The sequence below is a fragment of the Kogia breviceps genome, chromosome 10 (assembly GCF_026419965.1).
Source record: "Kogia breviceps isolate mKogBre1 chromosome 10, mKogBre1 haplotype 1, whole genome shotgun sequence".
NCBI classification, from domain to species: domain Eukaryota; kingdom Metazoa; phylum Chordata; class Mammalia; order Artiodactyla; family Physeteridae; genus Kogia; species Kogia breviceps.
Window position 1 is genome coordinate 95,895,587 of NC_081319.1, and position 25,265 is coordinate 95,920,851.

At 45.3% G+C, this 25,265-nt stretch overlaps 1 protein-coding gene across 4 annotated transcripts in view; it reads right to left on the reverse strand.

Annotated features, from left to right (window-relative positions):
- The window catches only part of JARID2 (jumonji and AT-rich interaction domain containing 2), a 242,420-nt gene that overhangs the window by 46,629 nt on the left and 170,526 nt on the right, over positions 1–25,265 (reverse strand). For all 4 annotated transcript variants that reach the window (XR_010835163.1, XM_067006734.1, XM_059076488.2 and 1 more), the window contains exons 4-5: positions 14,543–14,712; positions 677–853 (exon numbers count right to left, since the gene is read on the reverse strand). Coding sequence is in view for 3 of the 4 variants with exons in the window: in XM_067006734.1 (XP_066862835.1) it covers positions 677–853; positions 14,543–14,712 (347 nt within the window). In the remaining variant the exon portion in view is untranslated. The remainder of the gene's footprint in view (positions 1–676; positions 854–14,542; positions 14,713–25,265) is intronic.

Below are 25,265 nucleotides of genomic sequence, written 5' to 3' on the forward strand. Positions count from 1 at the left end.
AATCATTTCCCTTTATGAAATCCTCTTAATTGATGCCAGCTTAATCTTTCCAGAATGTAACTCCAATTAAGTCACCTCGCTGTTGAAAAACCACTGAGCACTTTCCACAGCCAACTTATTTAGACTTTTCTCTCTCTCAGATTCAACCTTTTGTTCCTGTTTTGTGGGCTACACGTCCTCCCCCACAATGTTAACAGTCGAGGGGGAAAAAAAAAAAAAAACAATCAGTCTAGTTCACAATACCTGTGCGTGTACTTGATTTCACACACTGGATAACACTTCCCTTTCTTCACTATCTCCTCTGCCTGCTAAAAGCACAACAGTTAAGTTGATCACAATAGCGTCTTCACGAGCTCATCTTGACCATCTCTGTTTAGATGTGACGTCTTCCTCTTCCAATTCCTACGCCTGCCGCTCCTATGGAGTTTATCATCACCTCCGCAAACATAAGAATATGCATATCCTCATCTTAACAATTTATCTGTCTAGGACATACCTGACTGCACCGTGTCACACCAACGTCTGCTAAGTGCCTGGCCCTTAAAGGGGCATCCACAACGAGCTTCGCCACCAGCCAGCTCTGCAGCCTTCATCTTCTCAACTTACGATCGAGTCTACCTTTCACCCAAAGCTTTGGATTTTATCGTTTTTAACCCAAATTCAACAGTGGGCCTACCATGTCCATTGTGAACATGCTTGTGGGTTTTTCCTTTCCTGGGGGTTGACTGGCATGGAGCGGAAGCGCTGTTGGCGGCTGTTTTGACGTCTTCTGTCTCATCATCTTCCTCCTCGGCGTCCTCCTCGTCCTGAGAGCTTCCGAAATAAACCATGCTGTTGGGCAGCGCAGGAGAACCTAGTGGGTTTAAAAGAAGGCGCATAAACACAGGCCTGGATCCTCACCCCTTCCAGGGGTGCGCTTCAAATGGAGCCATTCGTTAAGTTACAAGCTTAAATCCTCATGACTGAGCAGATAAAACAAAGCTATTTATCTCTACTGCCATTTTTAATTTATTTTTCAAACCTCCCCCAGGAAATATAACTCCATCTGTGTCCTTTTCACAGGTTTCAAGCAAAATCCTCCAGCAGGGGGCTGATGCCATTCACCAGACATAACAAACGAAAATTTTCAAGATCTCATTTGAATAGTTCTTAGGAAAGGAAGGGAAACACCACCAAGGACTGAACTGAGCAAGAAAAATTAATAAAATTTTTTAAAAAAATCTACCCACAGTGTCAAGGACAAGAGACTATTCTGGGTTATGTCTTTAACTTTCTAGACTTAAAAAGTATGAATTTGAGCTAACAAACTTAAAATGAAAGAAGAGACAATCAGACAGAAGCAAGTAGTAAAAACAAAATATGACATTTCCTTAGAGAAGGAAACTATCTCATATTCATATGCGGTGAATGACAGGGATGGGTTCCCCAAAACGACAATATATTTGGAAGCTACTTTGATATGATGAGCAGGTTAATAGCATGTTAAATTATTAAAATAAATTCCTGCATAACACTAACTGAAAGGCTGGTTTAAAAAAATAAAAAACCCTCTTCATACACATCCCTTACTCCTTTCACACCTTAACCTCCTCATTCCCCAAATGGTCTTGTTTCTGAACATAAGACAGAACAATAACACCAGAAAATAAGCTCAATATTACAAAGAAGCACAATACAGTTCTTCTTTATCACATCATGAATTTTCAGAAGGAGATGTGTCAATTAATTGGTATACTGTTTGGGACCGAAGGCTGTTACAAATCCTCCAAATTAATTGATTAATTGATGAAAGTTTTTAAGCACCTGAGTTAATTTCTGGCCACATGTCAATCTTCTTTCCCATTAGGTATCTTGAGGAGAGCTACTATCAAGTAACAGAAGAACTAATACATGTGAAGTTCATTTCTTCTCGACAGTTTCCTGTGAATGAGCTAACACTCCAGCAACACCGGTCAAGATTCAAGTAACCAAATTTGCTCTCCTTCCCAAAGAGGGACCTCAAACTTCAACCACAATGGTTTAAACCATCCCTGCCCAACCGCGGGGCTGCATGTCCCAACAAGGAGACGGACGTGACTGAGTGGCTGTCACGGCACTGACGTGGGAACCAAAGCCGCCCAGCTCCCAGAGACACAAAGACAAAGACAGTACCTTCCTCTTGTCGCCAATGACCTACCAATACTCAAAACCCCACCAGTTATGTGGGTCACACCACTGAATGGAAATGAAACTCCACAGGGATGTATGTGACAAAAATTCTGTACATAACAGAATTGGATACACTCTGACAAAAGCCATTTCCTTTGTTTTCTCCCCTTTGATCACTTCCAATCGGAAGCAGGTTCTCAACAGAAAGAAGGTCTGACACAGGCTTTGGGGGAAACCGTCTAATCAAATAGAAGTTAGAGATGATGTTTTTCAAAAAAAAAAAAGGAGGAGGAAATATCTGGCCTTATTTCCACTGGAACAATATATTTACCCTTGTACTAAGCAGTTTTACAATTGGTACAAGACTGAAGAGAAAAAGAGGAGACACCACCCTTACTAGCTTCCTACTTGGAAGTTTTCAGCTGGAACTTACCATCCACACACACATACATTAAGTACCTCCACAGGCAAATATAGCCATACCGTTAGCTCCTTTCCTAAATCTGATTTTTTAAGTACTTCAGAAAAAGCAGGAGAAACCTTGTTTCAGCACTCAAAAGAGGTTCTGAGTTTTTGAAAAGAAAAGATAATTTACCATAAACTCCAACTCATTCTAGCATGTAACATGACACAAGGTAACACACTACATGCTGACAGACAGACAGAGCTGGGGACTCAACACCTGGAAGTTACAGACTCAGCCATTACATTTCCCTCTTCAGTAGAATGAGAAGGAATAGGTTAAATAAATCTCTTCAAGTTCCTTCGAGATCAACATAATACATCTCACTTCCTTTAAAGAAGAGCCTTCCTACACACTATCTTGGATGCACTGACCAGCGGCTGAAACCAGAACATGGGTTAGTCCTGGGAAGAGCAGGTTTTTGTGTAGTCCCCGCGGTAACTTCCACAGCCCACTCCGCCCTCTGTCGGAGGGAAGCAGGATTAAAGGCTGTAATTCCAGGAAGTAAGCCGTTACCCACCCCCTTCACCTTCCTCTGTCCTGCCCCCTCAGGAGAACAGAGGCCATTTGGGAGTAACTTTCAAAGGGGGAAAGTAAACCTATGTTTCAAACAAAATCAGGTAAAATCTACATGAAACACACGAGAAATAATTAACTGCCACCTACAGACTCTCTTGAGTCTTTGAAACTCAAACCCAGTGCATAAAGCATCACATTCCTTACATTCAAGACTCTGAGAATGGGGTGAACATTAAATTTATGTTCCAAAGAACTAAAATGGAGGGGATGTTCAGGAGCTCAGTTCAGAATCCAAGTTTCATTAACATCTTAAAGAAAGCATATGGGGTAATTTCTTCAACAAAAGCAGAAAACAACCAATCTTATGAATCCATTTCTTTATATATATAGATAGATTTATTATTTATTTTATTTATTTTTGGCTGCGTTGGGTCTTAGCTGCGGCACGCGGGATATTCGTTGAGGCATGTGGGATCTTCTGTTGCGGCACGCGGGCTTCTCTCTAGCTGTGGCGCGTGGTTTCCAGAGCGCATGGGCCTCTGTAGTTTGTGGCACTGCGGGCTCTAGTTGAGGCGTGTGAGCTCAGTAGTTGTGGCCCACGGGCTTATCTGCCCCGCGGCATGTGGGATCTTAGTTCCCCGACCAAGGATCAAATCGAGTCCCCTGCACTGTAAGGCGGATTTCCTTACCACTGGACCACCAGGGAAGTCCCATGAATCCATTTCTTTAAACAGCTTCTCGGCAAATATAAACAAAGTGATGTAACCTGTTACATATTCTAAAAGACAGTCAGAGGCTAAGAGAAAAGTGAAACAGAAAACAGAAGACCAGTAAAAGGGGAGGCAGAGGTGTGTGTTTCCCGAGGGACTCACTCTCAAACCAAAACTTACAATGATACAAAATCTTTCTGACGGGACTGCCTCTGCAGTCAGAGGTGGGAAAGGACACACCTTCTCTAAGTATGGAGGCATGGGGGATAAAAGCAGAATGCTTTCACCCTGAAAGGTGATTTGGGTTCTCATCAGATGACTGACATGTTGGTCTGGACCTAAAGATCAAACATCAACAAAATAAAAGGCAATGAAGATTCTCAAACCAGATGGGGAATAGAGGCTCGTACAAAGAAAGGAGAAGGGATAAGTGGAGGAAAAGGACCAATGCTCAATAATAAGGATCCTGAGGCGGAGAGGTCAGTTAATTACTAACAGAGTCAAGATGCCCTTGGTTCAAATATTAGGCTGGTGCCAATTCTCCCCTCCACAGGTGTCACTCAACACGGACAGCACCCTCCCCAAGCCTGGGTATGGCCTTACTATTCTCCAGGCTTTGTTCAAGAAGCCACTGCCAATCTATAACCTGTCCCGCAGTTGTGGCCTCATCAACTACAGCCTTCTCCCCCAGAAAAACCAGACCTCCAGAATTTTACTGGGGACCTGTATACCTGTACCTCTCATTAACCTTGTAGTCAAACTGAAGCAAGGAGAAAAGACTAAATCCAACAGAGTCTAATGCTGCATACTCCAAAGCTCTGTCACCATGTAGCTACTGGAAAATCCCTCTAAGACCCCGCTGACATGTCCATCTGCAAAGCCACGGAGAGGCCAAGCCAACATTCCAGATCAGGAGAAAGCACAGCACTAGGGGAAAGGCAGCAAAAACAGCTTCTTTCTTTCTTGTTGACACAAAACCAGTAAGATCATCTCACATTTCATAATCAAGGTGATGGAGAAACACTGACTGTTTTCTGGTAATACCTCGAGAATAGCCAGAGAAGAACCTCAAATACATAAAAGAAAACCAAAAGCATCTGAGAAGCCAAACTAGTCAAGACATTCACATAGAGCATATTTATTTCTTCTTAGCCTAGATACTAGCTCAATTATCTAATTTACAAATAAGTTTAGAGGAGGAGGAACCTGCTAGACACATACAAAAAAAGAAAAAGATGAAGGAAAGGATAGTTTAAAGCCCTAAAATCACCCAAAGTCCGTGCTGTTTATCACTGGTGAAAATTATCCCACATTCTTCAGTATAAAATGGGTGAACAGGTATATTAGATAATCAAATTGAGGCTGTGTAAACAGCAAGTTAAATTAACATTTAGTATTTGAAAACAGAAGACTATACGTGTTTTTAGAATTTTTCGTTAAAAATAGTTGGCAACTTATAGATTCTCGCACGTAAGGGGTAAGCTTCCTCTCTAGAAAATTTATTAGGGAAACGTCTTCCCTCCAAATGTCAGATGAGGCAAACTTTTGAAAAGCTCATTGTGGGCTCAGCATTCAGAAAAACGGGCATGGATCTACAGTTACGAAAATAACAACCTTCCCTTTCTACAGCAGGGCTCTGCTGCAAACACAGGCGAAGGAGGTGGAACCAAGGGGTCTGAGAAAGGAAGGGCTCTGCAGCACCCACACCTGGTGTCCTCAGGTGGGCTCTCCCCATCAGAGGTATAAGCCCCACTTGTGCAAGTCAGACAGGATGCCTATCACACAGAATCACACCATCTCGCTCCTTTACAAACTGTAGTTTTAAAGGAGTAATCAATGAAAAGTGAATGCTTTTAGTGCTTCAAGACAGTTAAGGATTGCATAGGGTATGGGCGGGGGGGCAGTTATACGTGTGTATTTAGTATATACAGTTTTCTATTAAAATCGCAGGCAGATTTTTCTCTCCTGATTATTCAAGCACATTAGCAAACGTGAAAAAAAATCTGAACTTGGATCAGTCGGTGGAATCGGGAGTGCAGAACGCATCTGCGCTTTGCCAAAGCCGTATTTCATTACTTTTCAGAATTAGCTGGCAATGTCTCCACAATATTTACTGAAGTGAAAACCAAATGTTTTCATCTGGACAAAAATCAAACTGTGGTATGTTACAACCACAACAGAAATCATTTTAATCCAAAAGCTTGCTTTCTCTAATTTGGGCTGTGGTTTCTATAAAATTGGATTCTTCTCCGTGAATCATGTACACATACAAGCCCTCGTTCTCATTATCTTCCCTCCCCCGACCAGTTCTTTATCTTAACACGCTAAACATAGCTCAGCTCTATTTTGCAAAGACCCTAAAGGGATTCCCTGCCTGCTGTCATTTAGCTGGGGAGTCAAATTCTGTAGCTTGACCTAATAACCTCTGGGCTGTCCCCCCCCCAACACCCCAATTTGGGGTGTTCGTGATTGATCTGCAGGATACACAAACAGAATGAAAGCAATCAGCCCCTACTGTCATATTAAATTAAAATACAAAACTTCAAAGTGACCTGGTAGGGCCTGGGTAGGGGGAGAAAGGGATAGTTATTTACTGATTTCCTGAGTTAGAGGAGAGGAGAGAGCGCCATCCTTCGAAACTGGAGAGTCGAGGGAGAAAGTGGGTACAACTGTCTTGGGTCCATTCATCCCACCGTGTATGTACCCGGCACTGATCCAGGCACCAGCAACCCTCACACACCAGTCATCCGTACTCACCCTGAACACTCACGCACCCCACACGTGAACGCCAAGTGCCCCCAAAGACTGGGACAACGGTAACGCGCTGAACGATGACCTCTGTCTCTTCCAGGTCGGCCTTTACAATTTACCAGGGAACAAGAATTCACACTAAGACTTCCCAAACCTCACCCACATCCATAGACCCTAAGATTATGTGCCATGTCCACCTGCTATTTTCTTTAAAGTGATTCATATTCGTGATTTAAATGGATTCTCTCTATTGTATCAGTAGAAAATTAATATCACATGCCTGAAGAAAAGGTAGTTAATATTATAATAAAATTTTTAAACATGCAGCTCATGTCATTTCTGCAACGAGCAGGGGTACGTTTAGCAGGGCCTGGGAAACAGCCCTCCAGCCAAAGGCCAAACACAAAGGGAGCCCCTAATTCCTCATGCGATAGGAGAAGCCTGAGCAGTGAAGCCCATCCTGGAACTGCTCTTCCTTATAACACACACGTTTTCCACAAGAAGGATGCCAATTACTGAAAAGGACTCTACACGGAATCCAAAAGTCCAGGATGAAGCATCACCTTGGCAGTCACGTGCCCACGTGTCAGGAGCCTCAGTTTACTTGTCTGTACAATGAGACTTATGTCTTCAGACATAACATCTGTGATGACCCCAAAGGCCTATGAGGTAGCATATGCAGAAGCACTGTCAACACCCACAGGTCAGTGCCATTATTAGGCTGACACATTGCTTCGGTGACAAAAACAACTCGAAGCTATAAAAGCCGGCTGTCACTTTCCACAGGTGAGAGCAAAGGCAATTTATTTCCTCTCTGCTTTACTAAATGGGAAAGTTAGCAGACCTGGCAACAAGGGGAGGCGGTGCCCAGAAATAGGATGGCAACACAAAATGAACTCAACAGTCAGAATTTCTGCAACTTGGGCAGAGTAATGCCTTGTGAGAGCTGGAAACCTTCAGCCCGTAAGAACCCTTTTTCAGGAAGAACAGGGAGGAAGTGATGATATGACTGTCACCTCAGTGTCGCCCTCTTCAGTTACGTGCTCTCAGATGTGCCAGTCTGACCGCACGTTTAGGAAGTGCCCCACGGCAAGGCATGTGTTCTAAGAGCCCTGACGTGAGGGACCTGGCAACGAGAACCACTTTCCCTCTTGACACGTCAGCTCACGTGCCGACCCAGCCGACCACAGCAATGGGAGAAAGTATCATTTAATTAACAGCTGGAATAGTCTGCTTACTGTCTTTCCCACGAGGCTGTCTACACCTGTGGCTTGAAACGTACACAAACCAATACACATCCAGTCAAATGCAATGAGGTCTCTGGATCTCCTCACAGCAAGTGAATGTGCAGATCACACCACACAGCACACTCAACCTAGCAGAAGTGGAAACAAGTCAGAAATTGACTTCATCAAGGCCACACAGAGACTAACGGAACGCCCAAGTCTGTGCTCTCTCCACCACGAAAGTGTCCACAAATCCTATCAGACGTAAATATGGTAGAAGGGGCACCTGGCCTTTGGGACGTGGATCCTGATGACTTCAGTGCTGTCAGCTGCCAGCAAGGTGCTCTGTAAACAAAACAGGACTATCCTTACTTCCATCTACCTTCTCTAAATGGGTTTCAGAGAGGACAAGAGATACTAAGGGACTCTCCAGAAACTGAGGGGGAGGCCAGAGGCAACTGTGAGAAGGATACTGACTCCGCGCCAGCAGCCACTGGCAGGGAGAAGGGAGCTGCTTTATCTGCTGGGAGGGCAAAGCCTGGTCGGAGGCCAGCTAGTCTGGAGCGGGGCCAACCCTCTGAGCAAAATGTCTTGGAGTCTTAACGACTGATCGAGGTCACAGAGCAATTAAAGGGGATCCATCCTTCCCCTCCTTGGCACTTAAGGACACGACGGTTTCATGTTTCTTCATAACTAGCCCGATAAACGATCCTGGCAAGTAAATTGCTTGCTCAGCACAACTCAGCCAAGTATACAGACTCTTGGAAAACCGAGCATATGAGGAACATAAGGCCAGTTTGATCTGGAGAAAAGTGAGGGTGGCCACTGAAGAATACCACTTTGTCTGTTACCTCTCTCAAAAATTAAGATGTGCCACCTCTCAAAAGGATCCATCAAAAAAAAGTTGTGTATCACTGTGACAGAGGGCCTTCCTCCCCAAAGAGTTCATGTAAAGTGTTCCCATTTTGCTCAAGGAAGTTCATTACTAGTGCCATAGTGTTCCTTGCAATTGGAGGATTACTTAATTGCTTTCTAGCAGGTTAATCCCCTTTCATTCTGTGACCTCTAAATCACCCCAGGCTTTTGCATTTGCCCTACTTAGAATTTACCGTCCTCAATACCCAATGACAGTACTCCATCGAAACATGTGCTCCTTAGCAATAAAGCCAAGGACTGCCTTTAGAGAGCTCCATGGGTGGTCTGTCTCTTCTGGCACAGCATTCTCCTCAGCTGGTCTTTTGTGTCATTCCTCCTCAGTTTCAAATGGAAGGCTCCTCCAATACCTTGTTCATCTGCCTAAATCCACTGGGAAACGTAGGCCCACTGGATGGTCACCGCAGGCACCATCTGGCCTGCTTCACCCCCGTGACTTTAACTCCACAGCAACTGTGTGCTAACTACACACCTATTTTACAAAAGAAGACACTTGGACTGAGAGAGGTTTAAGTCATCTGCCCCAAGATCCACTAGGGTCATTCAGCCTACAGTCTGTGTTGCTACAATAACCTGCTGGAGAGCCCTTCCTCTAGCCTCAATCCGTTTTCCGACGTTGCCAGGATCATCTTACTCAATGAGGGTCTGGACATGTTATGTCCCCTCTCTCAGCTGAAGAACCTCTGTGAATATCCAGCCCAGGGCCCACAGAACCTGACACGTCTAGCTCCCCTGCTTTAACGAGGGGCCCTCCAAAAAACAAACCCAACACCATCCCAGGCCTTGGCAGGGGCTCCTGCAGAACTTTCTCCTTCTACAAAGCCAGCTGCATCCCAGGCCTTGATAGGGGCTCTGCAGAGCTTTCTCCTTCTACAAAGCCAGCTCCATCCCAGAGAGCCTTGGGCAGAGTCCCTTTCCTGTTCCACACGTGCACCCTCTACCCTAGCATTGTTGCCTAGTTGATCTATCGCACCTACCACAGGGATACTGCTTTCCTGTTGCTAATCTGTTTTCTAGTGTCTGGCATATAAAAAAACGTTCAATAAAGGCTCGCTGAATTAATTAGCAATTGAATGACGGCTGATCGCTGAAGATTCTCTACGACCTGCGAAACAAAAGGCAAGCAGTCCCAAAACAGAAAGGACTGCTTCCACAAGGCTGACGGTGTGGGTCTTTCCTAAGAACGCCTCCTCCAAAACAGCTCTCTTCTTTCCTCCGAACTGTGACACTGGACTGTGACACCCACGGTCAGAAGAAGGAACCTTGTGTAGATGTGGATTTTCAGGGACCCCCCCCCTTGGGAATCCCCCTTGTTTGCAGAGCCCCATAAAGAGAAAAATATAAATAAGAGAATCATTTAACCTGCCACTGCTTTGCTGTGTTAAGCTTTTTTAACCTGCTAATAATCATAGTCAGGACAAAGAGAAGAAGACAGAACTCATTAAGAATAACGAGACCGGTGACAGAAAATGCAGCGATGGTGACGGAAGCGCGCCGCCCCGGGGCACACGCCCCTCCCTCTTCTCGGCCGAGGTGCGCCGGCAGAAGATGCTAATACGCCTCTGGCAGGAGCCACGTGGACCCCCTTCAAAGCAGCCATTTAAAGATAAATACACTGCAGGCAAACACTTCAGGCCGGCTGCACTATTCACTCTTCCTTTCCTTTAGAGATTTTAGGTCATGATATTAAATAGGAAAGGAGAGAGCCCTGCCAAACTTAGCTGAAAGGTCTCTGCGTGCCTTAAGACAGATTTTTTAAATCTCTAAAGCTTCTTATCCCTGAACAACTGGCTGCTGTGTTGACATGCACACACTAATCCCAGAATTATTAATGGTATCATTTTTCCCCACCCCAGGTTTTCGCTAAAGATACTTAATGGAGTTGTGGGGAGAAGGCTGGGTCTTGGTCTTGCCGAGTGTCACTGATGGGTAACGAACACCAAGGCTTAAAGAACTCTACTTGCTGGCTTTTTCTCCGTCTCAAGAGTCATTCTCTTCCATATTCCAAACTAGCGCTGAGACTATTACGGGCAACAACGGAGGACTGGAGAAAAGGATGATCTGTAATCCTTGGCAATAAACATCGTTTCCAGGTCTTTGATTCCTTCATGATTTCTGCAGCCAGGCTTTCTTTCCCACCAATACTGAGCCTATCAAGACTGTCTCCTTTACCCAGAGACTCCTGCAAAGGGTGACAGAATGGCCAGGCTCTTGAGGCTGAGCATAAAGTTTGGGGCTCAGACAGGCCCTGTTTGGTGTGGAACCCGTAGGAAAAGAGCAGCGGCACAATTAGAATGCAGGAATTTTTAAAAGTTAATCGAATTCCTAACTGTCGACTTTGTCTATAAAGATTCCAGATGAGGCCAAGACTCAAGTGAGGAAGTGTCACCAGCAGCTGATACCTAAAAGTTAGGAATACATCTACATGTAAATCAAGAATTAGATAAATGATGAGACATCCACAAGATGGAAGGGGTATTTACGTGTGAAATAGGAAAACCAGATTGCAAAAATAAAAATATAATGCAATTCCATTTGGGGTGTGTGCCTTGTAGTGTATATGCACAGAGAAGGCTTAGTAACATTTTCACCAAGGAGATGATAAACACTGGTTGTCTCTGGGAGATTCGAGGGAGGGGTATTTTGATTTTTTTTTTTTTTTTTTTTTGGTCTGTTTCTCCATCTTTTCTGCTGATCTTCCCTAAAGGAACATGAAATACATTTATAACTAAAAATAGTTTCAACATTTGAAACCTTTTAAACTTTTAAAGTACAACAGGCTTTGTCTATTTAACCCCTGTACACCTCAAAATTTGAGTTTTAATTAGCTCAAGCAACTGCATATTAAAGTATGTCATCTAATGCCACCAAATCCATCACATTTCCAGTATCATGAAGTTCTTAGCGAATCACCTATCATTTGAGGCTTTTAGAAAAGCCAGATCAGGTAAACACACCTGACCTCACAAAGCCCTGGCTTTTAATATAAAATACCTTAAATCTAACAAGTACAGGAGGAACAGTAAGAGAGCGCAATACGCTGTGTCAAAACCTTATTGCATTATCAGCTAAAATAAACAACGAAACCTATTTTATTGTCTGGCTCATGAATGTAGGAATAACTTTCCAAGCCTCAGAGCATTTTTCCAAAATTAAACATCTTAGGTTTCACTCACTGAAACTTTTGTTCAATCTGACAAGTGACAGAAGTAAACTGTGTCTATGAAAAGACATGATTTTCTTGTGTGTAGGCCTAGAAATGTCAAAGCTGGGTATTTGGTAATGTTTTTCCTAGGTGCCATTTACTCGAGTAATAAGCATGCCTCTCCAAGCAAGGTCCTCCCCAAATCATCCAAAACCAGAAAAAAATATGATTTTTAAAAAATTATGCATATATAGGCACAAACATACAAATTCCGCTCTAAAAACAAGTCACACCCACTCCATAGGTAAAAACTTTCATAACTAAATTCCATAATCTGCAGAGCAGTTTTCTGACATCCTAATAGAACACGATCAGTGAGTGAATCTTCCTAAAGAAAAGAGTTAAGGGCATGACTCCAAGGTAAATTTGGCTCCAGTGGGATTAAAAAGACACAATTAAGAGTCCTACCAACACAGAGCTTTAATTATTTACCTGAACCATCTTGCTGCTGATGGCACTGTTGACCCTACAGAGATCCCTTTGGCTCAAATTCCTTCTTCTGAGCACCTGGCCCCACTCACCCTCCACTGCCGATGACACCACCCTACCGCCTACCGGTCGGTCGCTCACTCTCCCCTTTCCTCTTCCTTTCACCCTTCACAGCCAACCCTGCACTTGATTCTTTCCTAGTGGGTTTCTACACCTCCCTTTCCATCTCCACTCTCAACACCCAGGATCACTAGACTCCTTTGGCAAGGAGCTATGTCAAACCCAAGGGAGATGCTGGCAGGAGGCCCTGCTACCCACCCCACCTCCCTTTCGTGAGGGAGAAGTGGTCCACACTCTGAAATAGTTATTCTCCTCCTTTATGCCTTGAGTCTCCCAGGACTATCATATCAGTAGTCTGTAATCTCCAACAAAAACCTCACCCTTCATTTTCCATTCCCTAGTCCTAAAGCAAACTGGTACATGTGTGTGTGTGTGTGTGTGTGTGTGTGTGCACGTGTGCCAAAGGAGGATCAGGCCGTTCACAGGGTCCGAGCCAAGTGAGATCAGAAGGGCTCCATGGGGAGGGTGGCAGAAGAGAGGGGAGGTGGGGCACACTGGAAAAGATGGCTCAAATAAACAATTTATGGATAACAGGAGTCAACTTTCTCACTGTTTAATATAGGGAAAAAAAGAAAAAAGAAAACCAGAAGGAACCCTTTGGTGCTAAACTAAAATTGGGAGGTACTGGTACTCATTCATGGATTTTAATAGACCTAGAGACATAGATGTGCATACTAAATGAGCATGTGTGTACATGTGCACATACATGCCCTTGCACCTGTCCCCCCCCATACAATGCATTTCCCTCCAATAGCTATGAGCACACCTCAAGCCCAGATCCTAGCTTCTAAAGAGCAGCTGTTCCTTAAAATAAACAGGGCTCTTAGAAGAAATGGCTGATTTCAGGGCTGAGGGAGCGAGTACACAACAAGAATTCGGGACATTCCACTGTGTCAGGGAGCTGGGATGGGAGGATGACAGGGATGTGTCAAAGGGCAAGGGAGCCAGCTTGAAGGGGCTCCACCGATGGGATTTGGGACAATGAAACATCAAAACAGATGAGTAATAGATTACAACCCTCCAGACAAAACAGGAAATGAGTCCATCCAGATCCCCCAAAATGAGTAAATCGAGTTTGATGAGAAACGAAATACGGAGTTTCAAAGAGCCTCGCAATGAAATATGTATAATCACAAAAGCTGCCAAGGGCCCGCTTTCCGTGGAAAAGCCTGACAGACCTGCCTCAGCTGAGTGACCAATGTCAACACCATCAATCAAAGGACAGACTGAAATGCTGTGGCCCAACAGGGCCATAAGAAGCACGAAGACTCCCTTCTGTGATGCTCCTACCTGAAATGGAGAGGCCCCTCAATCTCCCTGACCATTTTCTATGTTCTTCCCTCACTTAGCTCCTAGAGTAAAGACTTTCCCAAAATAAGGCCATGTAAATCCAAACCCATCCTTCATTACAAAATTGTAATTTTGTAATTACAGAATCCTCTCCGTGCACTCCGTTCACTGGTCCTGTTCGTATGTACAGACCAGTATTTCCACTGTTATCTATACCTACAAAGCACTACTCTTATTTTCCCTAAAGCAGTATGGTGGGGGGGAGGGGGCGGACCCTCCATCAGCGGGGCTTATTCCCAGACCTCAGGAAACACAAGGAAACGGGGCCCAACACCCATCCACAACTACCCCAGCAAAAAAAAAAAAAAAAAAAAAAAAAAATTACAAAACAAAAAGCCAAGTTTGCAAAGCATGTGTGTGACGGTGACGCTGGGGTGGTAGAGGTCCTAGAAGGATGTCAGGGAGAAGTCAATTATAAAAATGGAAGACTGCAAACCGTGACAGTGTGTGTTGAGACGCCAAGAAAGGTGGTTCAAGAGTCAGAGGCAAAGGGAAGGAGCAACGGGAAGGCCCAAGCACCCTCTGGGTGGGATTCCTCCCCTTTACACTCTCACTCCCTCAAACCAGGCTGGGAATTCAAAGAGGTTGTAGAGCAGAGACCAAAGCCAACATCAAAACTCCTGGGGGCAGCCTTGCCCCCTTTTCCTTCAACCAGGCCGCTCCCTCTGAACGGGCAACACAGTCTTACCTCGAAGGCAGAGAAAGGTAAGAAAATCTTCTGTCTTAGGCTTCCTTTTAGAGAGGTCAGAAATTTGAGTAGCTGGAGGGGGTAGCAATGGCTCCACTATCTTTACTGGAGTTGTGCTGGGACTATTCGGCTGGGATTGAGCAAACTTCCTTTGTGCTTGCAGCCTGGGCCTGTAAAAGCAAAAGAAAATTAACAACGAGCAGAGATCGGGAGGATATAGATCAACGTGCAGCAATAAAGTCATGACACAAAAGGGAAGAGAGACCTTATTTCAAGCAAACTCTTTGTTTCTAATTAAGGTTCTCTGTATCTCTCTCACTCTCGTAAACCACAAGGCTGCTTTAAAGGGCAATAAATTTGCTTTAAAGGGCTACGTTTTCTACACGGATATAAAATACGCACCATGAGCATGTGTGTACGTTTGCACACAAGCACATGCCTGTGCACAAACCAGTGTGTGCCCGGGTATTTCCAAAGCGGCATGCGGTATTAGGTGACACAGGATTAACGGCTTTTGTACTTTTCCACAAATCACCTGCCACGTTTATTTAACATTCTGTGCTTTAACACGATACGATCACAAATACATGCACAACTGCCTTCATATTGTCTAAGGACACCCCATCCACCTTAGCCTGTCACTGACCTGGTCTCACACCCCCAGAGGAAGTAGTCTCCCCATCTCTAAGCTCTTCTAACTCCAATTCAGCCAAATAAATCCACCTGGAATTAAAGCTTGTAATGCAGGGGGCAGGGGGGTGGGGGGGGAGTCTACTTCTCTAGTCTATTCAAAAACCCCTCTTTCATGGCCAAATTATGGGTTACCTTCTGCCCATACAAAAAGTCCAAAGTCCTTAGTTAGGGATTTGAAAAACTGGCCTTAACCTACCTTTCTCAGGCCTCTCCCCTATTACCATCCTACGTAAATACCAATCCCCTAATTTATCCACTTGGTGTCTACAAATCACAACTTCAATCTCCTTAACCAGACATTGTTCATTTGCACAATTTTACATGTCAGACACTACTAATTTGAATCCTAATGACTCTTGGAAAGGTTTCTTTACTTTTTTCCTAACACTGTAGCCAGTAGTCGTTTTTCTTTTTCTACCTAAGTGTTTTTACCCCCTGTATAACTGACTTGACCTTTATCATAAATTGCCTACTATTAGCTCTTCCTTGAATGTTCCAAGATCTCAACGCCTAATGGAAAATAAACACCTTTGAGGGTGTGAACCTGTACCTGTCCTGCTTTAAACCACCTCTCTGGCCCTGCTCATAAAGATGCTCAAGACACAGTATTTGAGAGCAGGGAAAAAACAAGAATCAAAAAGCAGCCCTGGGCTTCCCTGGTGGCGCAGTGGTTGAGAGTCCGCCTGCGCATGCAGGGGACAAGGGTTTGTGCCCCGGTCCGGGAAGATCCCACATGCCGCGGAGCAGCTGGGCCCGTGAGCCATGGCCGCTGAGCATGCGCATCCGGAGCCTGTGCTCCGCAACGGGAGAGGCCACAACAGCGAGAGGCCCACGTACCACCAAAAAAAAAAAAAAAGCAGCCCTATGGGCACAGGGCTTTAAATGGATCTGCTGCTGCTTTGAGTATTACATATATTTATAATTCTACAGCACAAACAAGTCTTCCCTTAACTATCGTTGAGATCATGTAAAACAGTAAGCATAGTATCTTTAACTGCTGGTGCTCAAAATACCCTAACATTCTAAGTTAACATTATAGTATTTAACAAAATAAACACATAAACACACACACACACTGGTTTTCCACTTTGTAAAAAATTAGCTCCCTTAAATTGCTCAAAATACCTTAACATTCTAGTATTTAACAAAATACACACACACACACACACACACACACACACACACACACACACACAGAGGTTTTCCACTTTGTAAAAAATTAGCTCCCTTAAGTTTTAACCTCCCATGTCCTGCTCAGACTCAACTCTTGCCTCCCTTACGACCCACCAGAAACACTCCTGAATAGGTCATATTCCCAATATGGACTGATATTTGATCAACAGGGAGAGAGCATGACTGCTGCTCACTAACTGGGCAACAACCTTCAGTCCCTAAAATCTTACAAACGTCACAGTGGATCAAAAGCACTTCAGAACCCAGGAATAACCAAAGGAAAACAGCCACATAACAGGGTTTAACAGAAATTCCAAACGTCATAAATGGTAAGGGAATAGAACAACACTCCCAATTCCTGTGTTGTGAGGAACAAAGAGCTTTCTTTTGCAACCAACTGACTATCCAAAAGCTGAGAGAGCAGAAGTGTGTGCTGGGAGAGCCTCCAAGCCCAGAGGACTGACCTTCAAGGAGGATCAGATGGGGGTGGTGTGTGTTTGTGTGACCCACTGAGAGACGTTAAGAGCAGCGCTTCTCAAACCATCACAGAAGAGGATCCATTTTGCATTTGGTTCCCCCTCACGGTCCCCTTTAGATTTTGTCTTTTACAAATGGATATTTTTATAAGATAATTATTGTAGGGGGGAAATGAAAGACATGAACTACAAGCTCAAATTTATTATTAGACTCAACAGACATAAAATCACCCTGTTCAACTGCTTTAACATGCTCACTGCTCACTCTCAATTTCTCTATTCAGCTCACTGGCACCAGGCAGCAAACAGCCCGTGCCTTGAGCAGGACCGCTTCAGAGAAAGGACAGGATACAGAAAAGGAGACAGCGGCACCATGCCCTGCCACCCTCAGGGTGGACTGAGCCCAAGAGAACTACCTTCCCTCTTCCAACAAGCTCCTTCTCTCCTCCAACTTGCCCTTCCTGTTGTAAGAAAACCCCTGTCATGTTTTCCTACTGAAAAGGGGTTTTAATTGTCAATTTTCTGATTTGTACATCTTCATTTAAATGGATACAACTCACACTCTGGGCATTAAGGGGGCTTTATGGAATCACTGCCTGTACGTTAACAGGATGTTCAGTGTTTACTGCTTTCTCAAAAGCCGGCAACGACAAATGCCACACATAATGAGAAGGCGGCACAGCCTGAATGAAAAACAAACATGCAAACACAGATGACAGAGTAGGACACGGCAAAACATTCTACAATTTCATAACCTCAAAGATTAATGCTCCGACCGTGGCTCAAATAAAAGGCGCTTTTTGCCTGATGACTTTCTCAGGGAGGCTATGAAAAATAAGGGCGTAACAGATTAAAAAGCGGCAGTAAAATAAATTACCCCTCAGAGGAATAAGCCAAGCTCCCAAGTGATTAAATATTTGTGAGACCCAGATGAAAGCAGGACCTAAAGAACAAGACAAACCAATATCTTGTTTTAAAGAGGCCAGAAGAATCCGTACTTCGCGGAAAGGGCAGGTCTGCGGTTTGGCTTTGTGTATGCGGTCCCGGGGGATTACAAAGGTGTGACTTTGCTTTGCTGTCCCCACGCAACGAAAGAGTTTGAATCACACAACTCAGAGACCAAATCCGTGGAGGAAGCACTCTTAGCCATTCGGGTACGTTTGTGGGATAGGTGATTCATTCTAGAGTGTCTGATACGGGGAAATAAATGTATGTTATTTAAAATCAGTACAGAAAGGGGGCGGGGAGGTCCAGATGTGCTGAAGACCTATATTATCTGCACCTGGAGGTGCTGTGGGAGGAAGGAGGCTGGCGTGCAGGAGAGGACAGACACCCACCAAGGGCGGTGGGGCTCCAGGAGGGCCTGCGCTCAGCTGCTGGGCGCCAGCCGTGAGCAGGCCAGCAAGATGGGACCCACCCGTCCCTCCACGAGGAACACCCTCCAGTCCATTACCAGGGTGAAAATGCTTTAAATGGAAATTTAGGTTGAGCTAAGGGAGTTCAGAGCCACCCAGGGGTGGGGCTGGAGAGAGTGTGGAGTTCCTGGGCATCAAGAGAAGAAGCAAGCGGAATGTAGGGCCTCCAAGGGCTTTTTTGCCTGAAGTTTAGCCAGGAGGGCCTTTGCTGCCTGTTGGTAACGCACAGCAAGCCAGAACACAGAAAATACAGAGGGCGTCTGTCCCACACAAACCACAGTGTCAAGTGGAGCAAGACTCACTTCTGTGTTGATCTTTTATTAACTGATCCAGGAAGAAATTTCCCTTACAGAAGACTCCTCCGTGCCAGGAAGGTCAGTGAAACCAACTAAAACCAAACTCTCCAGCAGGCCGAAGAAACTTAAACCAACTGAGGAAGAAACGTGTAAATCCATGTATACATGAATAAATACATTGAGGGTAACCTTTTATTTACAGTGTGTTACAATCTAGGGTTGAGGGGCAGTGAGGGTGAGGGAATAGAAGTGGTTTCAGATCAAATCATCGCTGTTCCTCACCTTCCGTGGTGTAAATGTGTGTATGTGAATTAAAAGAGTAAAAAATTCAGAGAGCAAGTTCAGAGAATGCAGAGCTTGCTATCTGAACCCCTTCTCGTGGGTAACGCCATCTAGGGTGACCCTTCTCTAGAAGGGACGGGAGCCCCATGGCAACCCAGTCACGACCAAGCTCAGCCCTGCTGGTGTGAATCCCATTTAAGCAAAAGTGCCTCTTTTTGGGGGGCGGAGCGGGGGTGGGGTGGGGGTGGGGGTATGTGTTGAAACGAAAGTTGCTTTACTGATCTGATCCCCCCAGAGTGTCACTCTATGTAGAAATAAATGCTCTTAGGATGGAGGCAAAGGTTCTCAGGGGGCCCTGCTTACCCCAGACTGCTCCCTCTAGCTGGAATGCTTCTCCCCTTTATCTCACCACGGCTGGCTTCTTCCTATAACCCAGCGAGGGGAACATTCCAGCCTGCTGCTTTTTACGGAAGCACGTTTTCCATGTCTCTGTTCAAAACTCACCTCCTCGGAGAGACTGAGCCACCCTCAAATAGCACATCCCCCGGGACCTAGCGCTCAACTCCATGTCCATTCCTCTGCTCTTTGGTGGCCTACAGAGTGGGCTCTCCTGCCGGGGCCTCCTTGTGTCCTAAGTCTGCATGTACGGGCTTCCGTGTGTCGAGGGCAAGCCCTCCGTAGATGTTGAGAGAAGGGCAGGAACATTACGCTGCTGTCCCATTTATGAACAATACCAATTCCTCACTCATTCCTTCGGAGTCACACGTTTTTTAAGCAGAGGGCATGGCAATCCGCAGGTGGCAGGACAGATCTGAAACGGACCCAAGGGCTTCAGGAGAGGCCTGTGGTTCTGCCACCAGTAAAGTTACTGGCCATCCCAGGATATGGCTCCCCGAAGGTCGAGTGGGATCCAGTTTCACTAAGAATCAGTTTCGGAAGAACCTGCCCGTTGGGTCACAATTTCCTCCACCACCACCGGCACCGCTTGTTGAGAATTTACTGAGCCACTTACTTGCCCATCAGGAGCATCATCGAACAAAAGCCAATTAAGGTCGCGTTCTGGCTGTGAACCACGCTGCGTTACAAGGTAACCCCCCACCCCAAGGCACGCCGCTGCACCCCACGTGTCCACACGCAGCACCCCTGTCCCTGGGCCACGGTCCGCTGGCCCAGGTGTGGCGGTCCCGCCACGCGCCCCTGCACGCGAGACCACGGCACGTCGGAGACGGCGCTTCTTGACGAGCAGCGTGAGCCGGAGGGAAGGGCGCCCCGCTTCCCCCTCCTCTCTCTTCCACGCCCCTGGCTCACAGAAGAAGCCTTCTCTCATGTGGGTTCGCTGGCATCGGGGCCAACAGCCAAAGGAACGTTTCGCTTGATCACTTAAAATTTTACCCCAATAAATCTTCAAATATATTTCGTATTTAGGTTAAAAAGAAAAGAAGTGCAGCACCTTTATGGGAATAGAGACGTGGCCAAAATAAACACGAGCGTTATTTTCCAAGTTAACAGATAAATTCCAAGACAAAGCTTGTAAAGGAAACCCACTGGTGGCTGACCAAGTCCTGTGCCAAATACTGTTTGTTCTGTAACACTCTCCTGGTGCCCCCTCCCGCCCTCCCCAAATCCTGCCTTTGGAAGCTTCCGGGCAGCCCGCCACCACTGGGGCGCTGTGTCTCCGGGTCTCCTCTGGGGTTACCTACAGGATAGAGTTAACCGGCTTATTGCTATCTGTGTGCTCCATCTCCAGGGCGGCCCTAAATATGGCACAACAGCAATTTCTAGGTTAATTAAATTCCTTTTCTGTCCAAGATTTCTGATAGTTTACAAACCCACGGAGGACGAACGGTACGCATGCAACTCAGCTGGACAAGGCGGGAGCGAGGGGGAATACGGGGTCTAAAGCAGTGCCCAGCCGGTCCTCGTGGAGGGCCGCGGATGCCAAACACCATCTTATTAACTTAATTTTCCAATATTAAAGACATAAGCTGGTAAATCCAGTTATTTAGATTATACCCCAAGTCTAAACAAAGAACAATGCATGGGTGGGAGGGCAGGGTGTGTGTTCATTCAAGAAAGAAAATGCGTTATATCCGACAAATGCAGAGGGACCCGCATAGCCAGGCTCTTTGTGCTGGTGTGGGAGCTCGCCCTGAAGCTTTGCCAACTTGCTGAAAGGCCTATTCAAAAAAAAAAAAATTCCTGTGTTTCCATCTCCAAAATAAGTACCCACTCTATTCTACCCCCAGACACACACACACTACAGACCTGGCAGCTAGTGAAAGAAACAAGGGCGGGTGTGTGTTGGAGGTTGTATGGGTCGGGCAGGGGATATCCCCTGCCCAGGGCAAGCTGCCCACCAAATTCAAATGCAAGTGCAGTTGCGGGCAAACCACACAGGATGGCTGTAAACATCCTGTATAGTAAAGAGAAAATAAACACATCCTCAAGTGAACCCAGAGGCTAGCAGAGACCAACGCACAGCAAACTCGGGTAACAAGAAGCACTGGCAACAGGCTCCATCTTTCTGCACTCACGTCCCACCCTGCTCCAGAGTTACAGTCGGTGTTTGTCTCACTGAGGTGTAGGGACTTCACCCAGTGACAGAAAAGGGAGGTCTACAGCTCCATGAAAACAGAAATGCCTGCTTTCAGGTGTTTCTGGAGATCTTGCCATACTGGATCAGAGGCCTCATTTCTTGCTTTACATAGAAAGAGATGAAATCATTTATGCTAAAAACTGCAGGATGTTAAATATTGGCAGCACTTGTCTTAAATTAAATTACACAGGCAACTATTTAGAGCAAAAGTTTGCTATTAACCTGATATACCTAAAGGAACTTTTTTTGCTTGAATCTCCTGGAGATGAAACCCTGTAAAGTTCTGCTTGGTCAGAGTGGTACAAGGAAAAGAACTGTGGTGTCACAAAACCTGGGCTGCTTTGGTTCAACTACCTTGTGACCTTGGGCAAGCTAGGACTCTATTTCCTTGTTGGCAGAAGCGGGGGGGGGGGGGGGGCGGGGGGGGGGAACGAACGACACCCCCATGAAAAGGAAACAACTCAGGGTCCTTCTAGCTCCAATCTCCTCTGACCTCATCTATAAAACCTGAATATAGTAATTCCTGTAATAATTCCTCTTGCATTATGATTTCATAATTGTGGTGACAAGTACTGATCTTTTGCCTGTACCAAGTGGGAAATAAAAACCTCCAAAATGCCTGTGCTGCTGAAGATTGCTAGCGCCTACTTCCCAACTACAGGCTGTCAGGCAAAACAGCAAACGTGATAATTTCCAGATCTTCAGATACACACACCGCCTTGCACTTTAGAAGGCAGAGGTGGAAAAAATTTTAAATATAGGTGTTTCCAAAAAAAATACAAAAAAAGATGGCACAATGCCAAAAGTTGTTCCATAATTTCCCTTAAACTGCTAACTACTATGCTATCTATACTCTGCTGCCTTAAGACCTAATCCTTCCAATTAGGAATAAATCACTCATTTAGGAAAACACATGAACTTCCTTCAGAACCCTGAGATATCCTCAGGAAGGCTAACCTAACCACTTATAAGTATATTCATCAGCTCTACCCATCAAAAGGCCGCACGAAAGAGAAGGCAAGTACTGCAAACCCAAACACCACCCCGACTTCGGAAGACACTCCAAATGCTCACAAATAACTGCACTCCCTCAGAAAGTGGGCATCAGAGAGAAAGGTGAGCCTTCATTTTCTTTACCTCAGGTAAAAAGGGTCAGGGGAGAGAAAGGAGAATACCCAAAGTACTAAATATCTACAAGATACATGTGCTGTCTTCCCAAATACAACATTTCTTGGGCACACAAATCTCAGGCTGGTGGTGGGGGCCCACACAAATGGTATGGAAAGCAATATGCAGAACCGTTTTTGATCCCATTAATAAAATGATGCAATTATTTTGTTTTTAAGTCTGATGCAGCATCCTGAAATGTCAAAGACCCAAGGCTGCCTGGAAATGCTGACTCTGTCATGATCAAGGAAATATTTGACATTGACTTCTTTTGTGTTCTAGAAAGCAACCATGTCAAATTTGAGAGGGATCATCATTAATCAACAATTAAAGCGGCAACAGAGCTCTTTTGTTCTGTCAGTCACAAATGTCACACGTGTTACAGTTTACTACCAATGGAAAGCCGCAGGTTTCGCCACCCCCGGGCCGCATAACCCTCTCCTTCTCGGGGATCCAACCCCAAACCCAGGATCTAGGAACTGCAAATGCTCCTCTCCACAAAGACCGTTGGGTTCAGGGCAAGTCTTGAGCAAAAACTGTATCTGGCAGCACAAATAACAAAAGGGTAACGCGGGTCAGAAGACCAACACGTGGAAGTTAAACGCCTTAATCCAGCACGGATCTGCCAAGGAGATTCCTAACACACTACTGTAGTTACAAGGTGTGAACAAGTTACCTAAAGTGCACTCGTCTGTAAAAGCCTCGAAGAACCAGTTGAAAATGCTGATCTGCCTTTCCATTCATTCTCTCTTGAGGTAGGACTGCCAATTTTGTTTTTAAAAATACTATTTCAACAAGAACCCCAGCAGTTTCTCAATTTTAGGTTACTCAATACCCGGCTGCGAACTGCCAGAAAACTCCTCGAATCCTGGCAGAGACATGGCTGAGAAGGGAGACTGAATGACTCTGTGAGGCAGGAATCATGTTTTACTTCGTTCTTTGAAGGAGAGAAGAAAAATACACGAAGAAAGTCATCCTGCGATGTTACACAGTTCATTCATTAAACAACAGAATCCAGTGGAACCCTAGCAGTATAACTGAAAAGTCAATCCTATGGAAACTTCCCACCAGAAACATTCCCCCCCCATGGAGTTGGGCACAGGGTGAGATTCGAAAGTCCATCCGCACGTGATGGACCAAAGCACAAAGGCGGTGCGCAGAGAGCTACCCAGTCCCTGAAAGATACGGAGTGGGCTTCCTTCAGCTTCTCACATCCTCCGCCTCTTGGACAGTACGTCTGCTAACAGGGATCTGCTTTATTTAAAGGACAGCAAATGGAAAAGGGAATCTGGACAACTTCCCCGCCCACTGGAAATCCCATGAAGTAGCCAATAAGCACCAATAGATGGCAGTAGACAGTCTTTAGACGCCAGCTCTGGGATCATCCCTGAAAGGGGAGTTCTGACTTTCGCAGATTTATGATAAGCCTGGCATTAACCAATTTTTAGTACCTGCACTAAAATCTGACGCCAGCTAAGAAACCAGCCACTCTTTACAGAAAGTAAGAGATGAACAAAGTCAGCAATACCGTTTAACCCAACAACTCAAGTTCCTTGCTTGTATATGGAAAATACACAGCAACTCACAATCCAACATTTGATATCTTGAAAATATACCTAGGGCTAAAATCCACTGGATTGTTTTCTGAAATACGTTCCCTCCCCCAAAAGTGATTTTTACCACCCAGAAAAGTAAGAAAAGGCAAAACTAAAGTAATGCACCATGGTTCTAATATGCTTCCTTCCCTGGGAAGCCCAGAGTATTCATTTTGGGGGCTCTGACAGAAATTTATTTACTAGGCTGAAACATAATCACATGTAATGTTCAAAGTATGGGTGTTACTTAAGCTATCACCAACCAAAATGCGGAGGGAAGTCTGTTCTGTGATAAAGGGATACGCTACAATCCACACATTGTCTCTTCCTGAATGTTTATAAAAGAGATCTAGGATCTTTTTTAATTAATTAATTTATTTCTGGCTGCATTGGGTCTTTGTTTCTGTGCGTGGGCTTTCTCTAGCTGCGGCGAGCGAGTGCTTTTTTGTTGAAGAACACGGGCTCTAGGCATACAGGATTCATTAGTTGTGGCACACAGGCTCAGTAGTTGTGGCTCACCGTCTCTAGAGTGCAGGCTCAGTAGTTGTGGAGCACAGACTTAGTTGCTCCGCAGCATGTGGGATCTTCCCGGACCAGGGCTCGAACCCATGTCCCCTGCATTGGCAGGCAGATTCTTAACCACTGCGCCACCGGGGAAGCACATGGTCATGTTTTTTAACTTCAGCAGTTGTCATAAAATCCTAGACATTGGACTTCCCCTGTGGCACAGTGGTTAAGAATCTGCCTGCCAATGCAGGGGACACGGGTTCGAGCCCTGGTCCGGGAAGATCCCACATGCCGCAGAGCGGCTAGGCCCATGTGTCACAACTACTGAGCCTGCACATCTGGAGCTTGTGCTCCGCAACAGGAGAGGCCACGACGGTGAGAGGCCTGTGCACTGCGATGAAGACGGGCCCCCACTTGCCACAACTGGAGAAAGCCCACGCACAGACACGAAGACCCAACACAGCCATCAATCAATCAATCAATCAATCAATCAGAAAATACAAAATTGAAAAAAAATGACCAT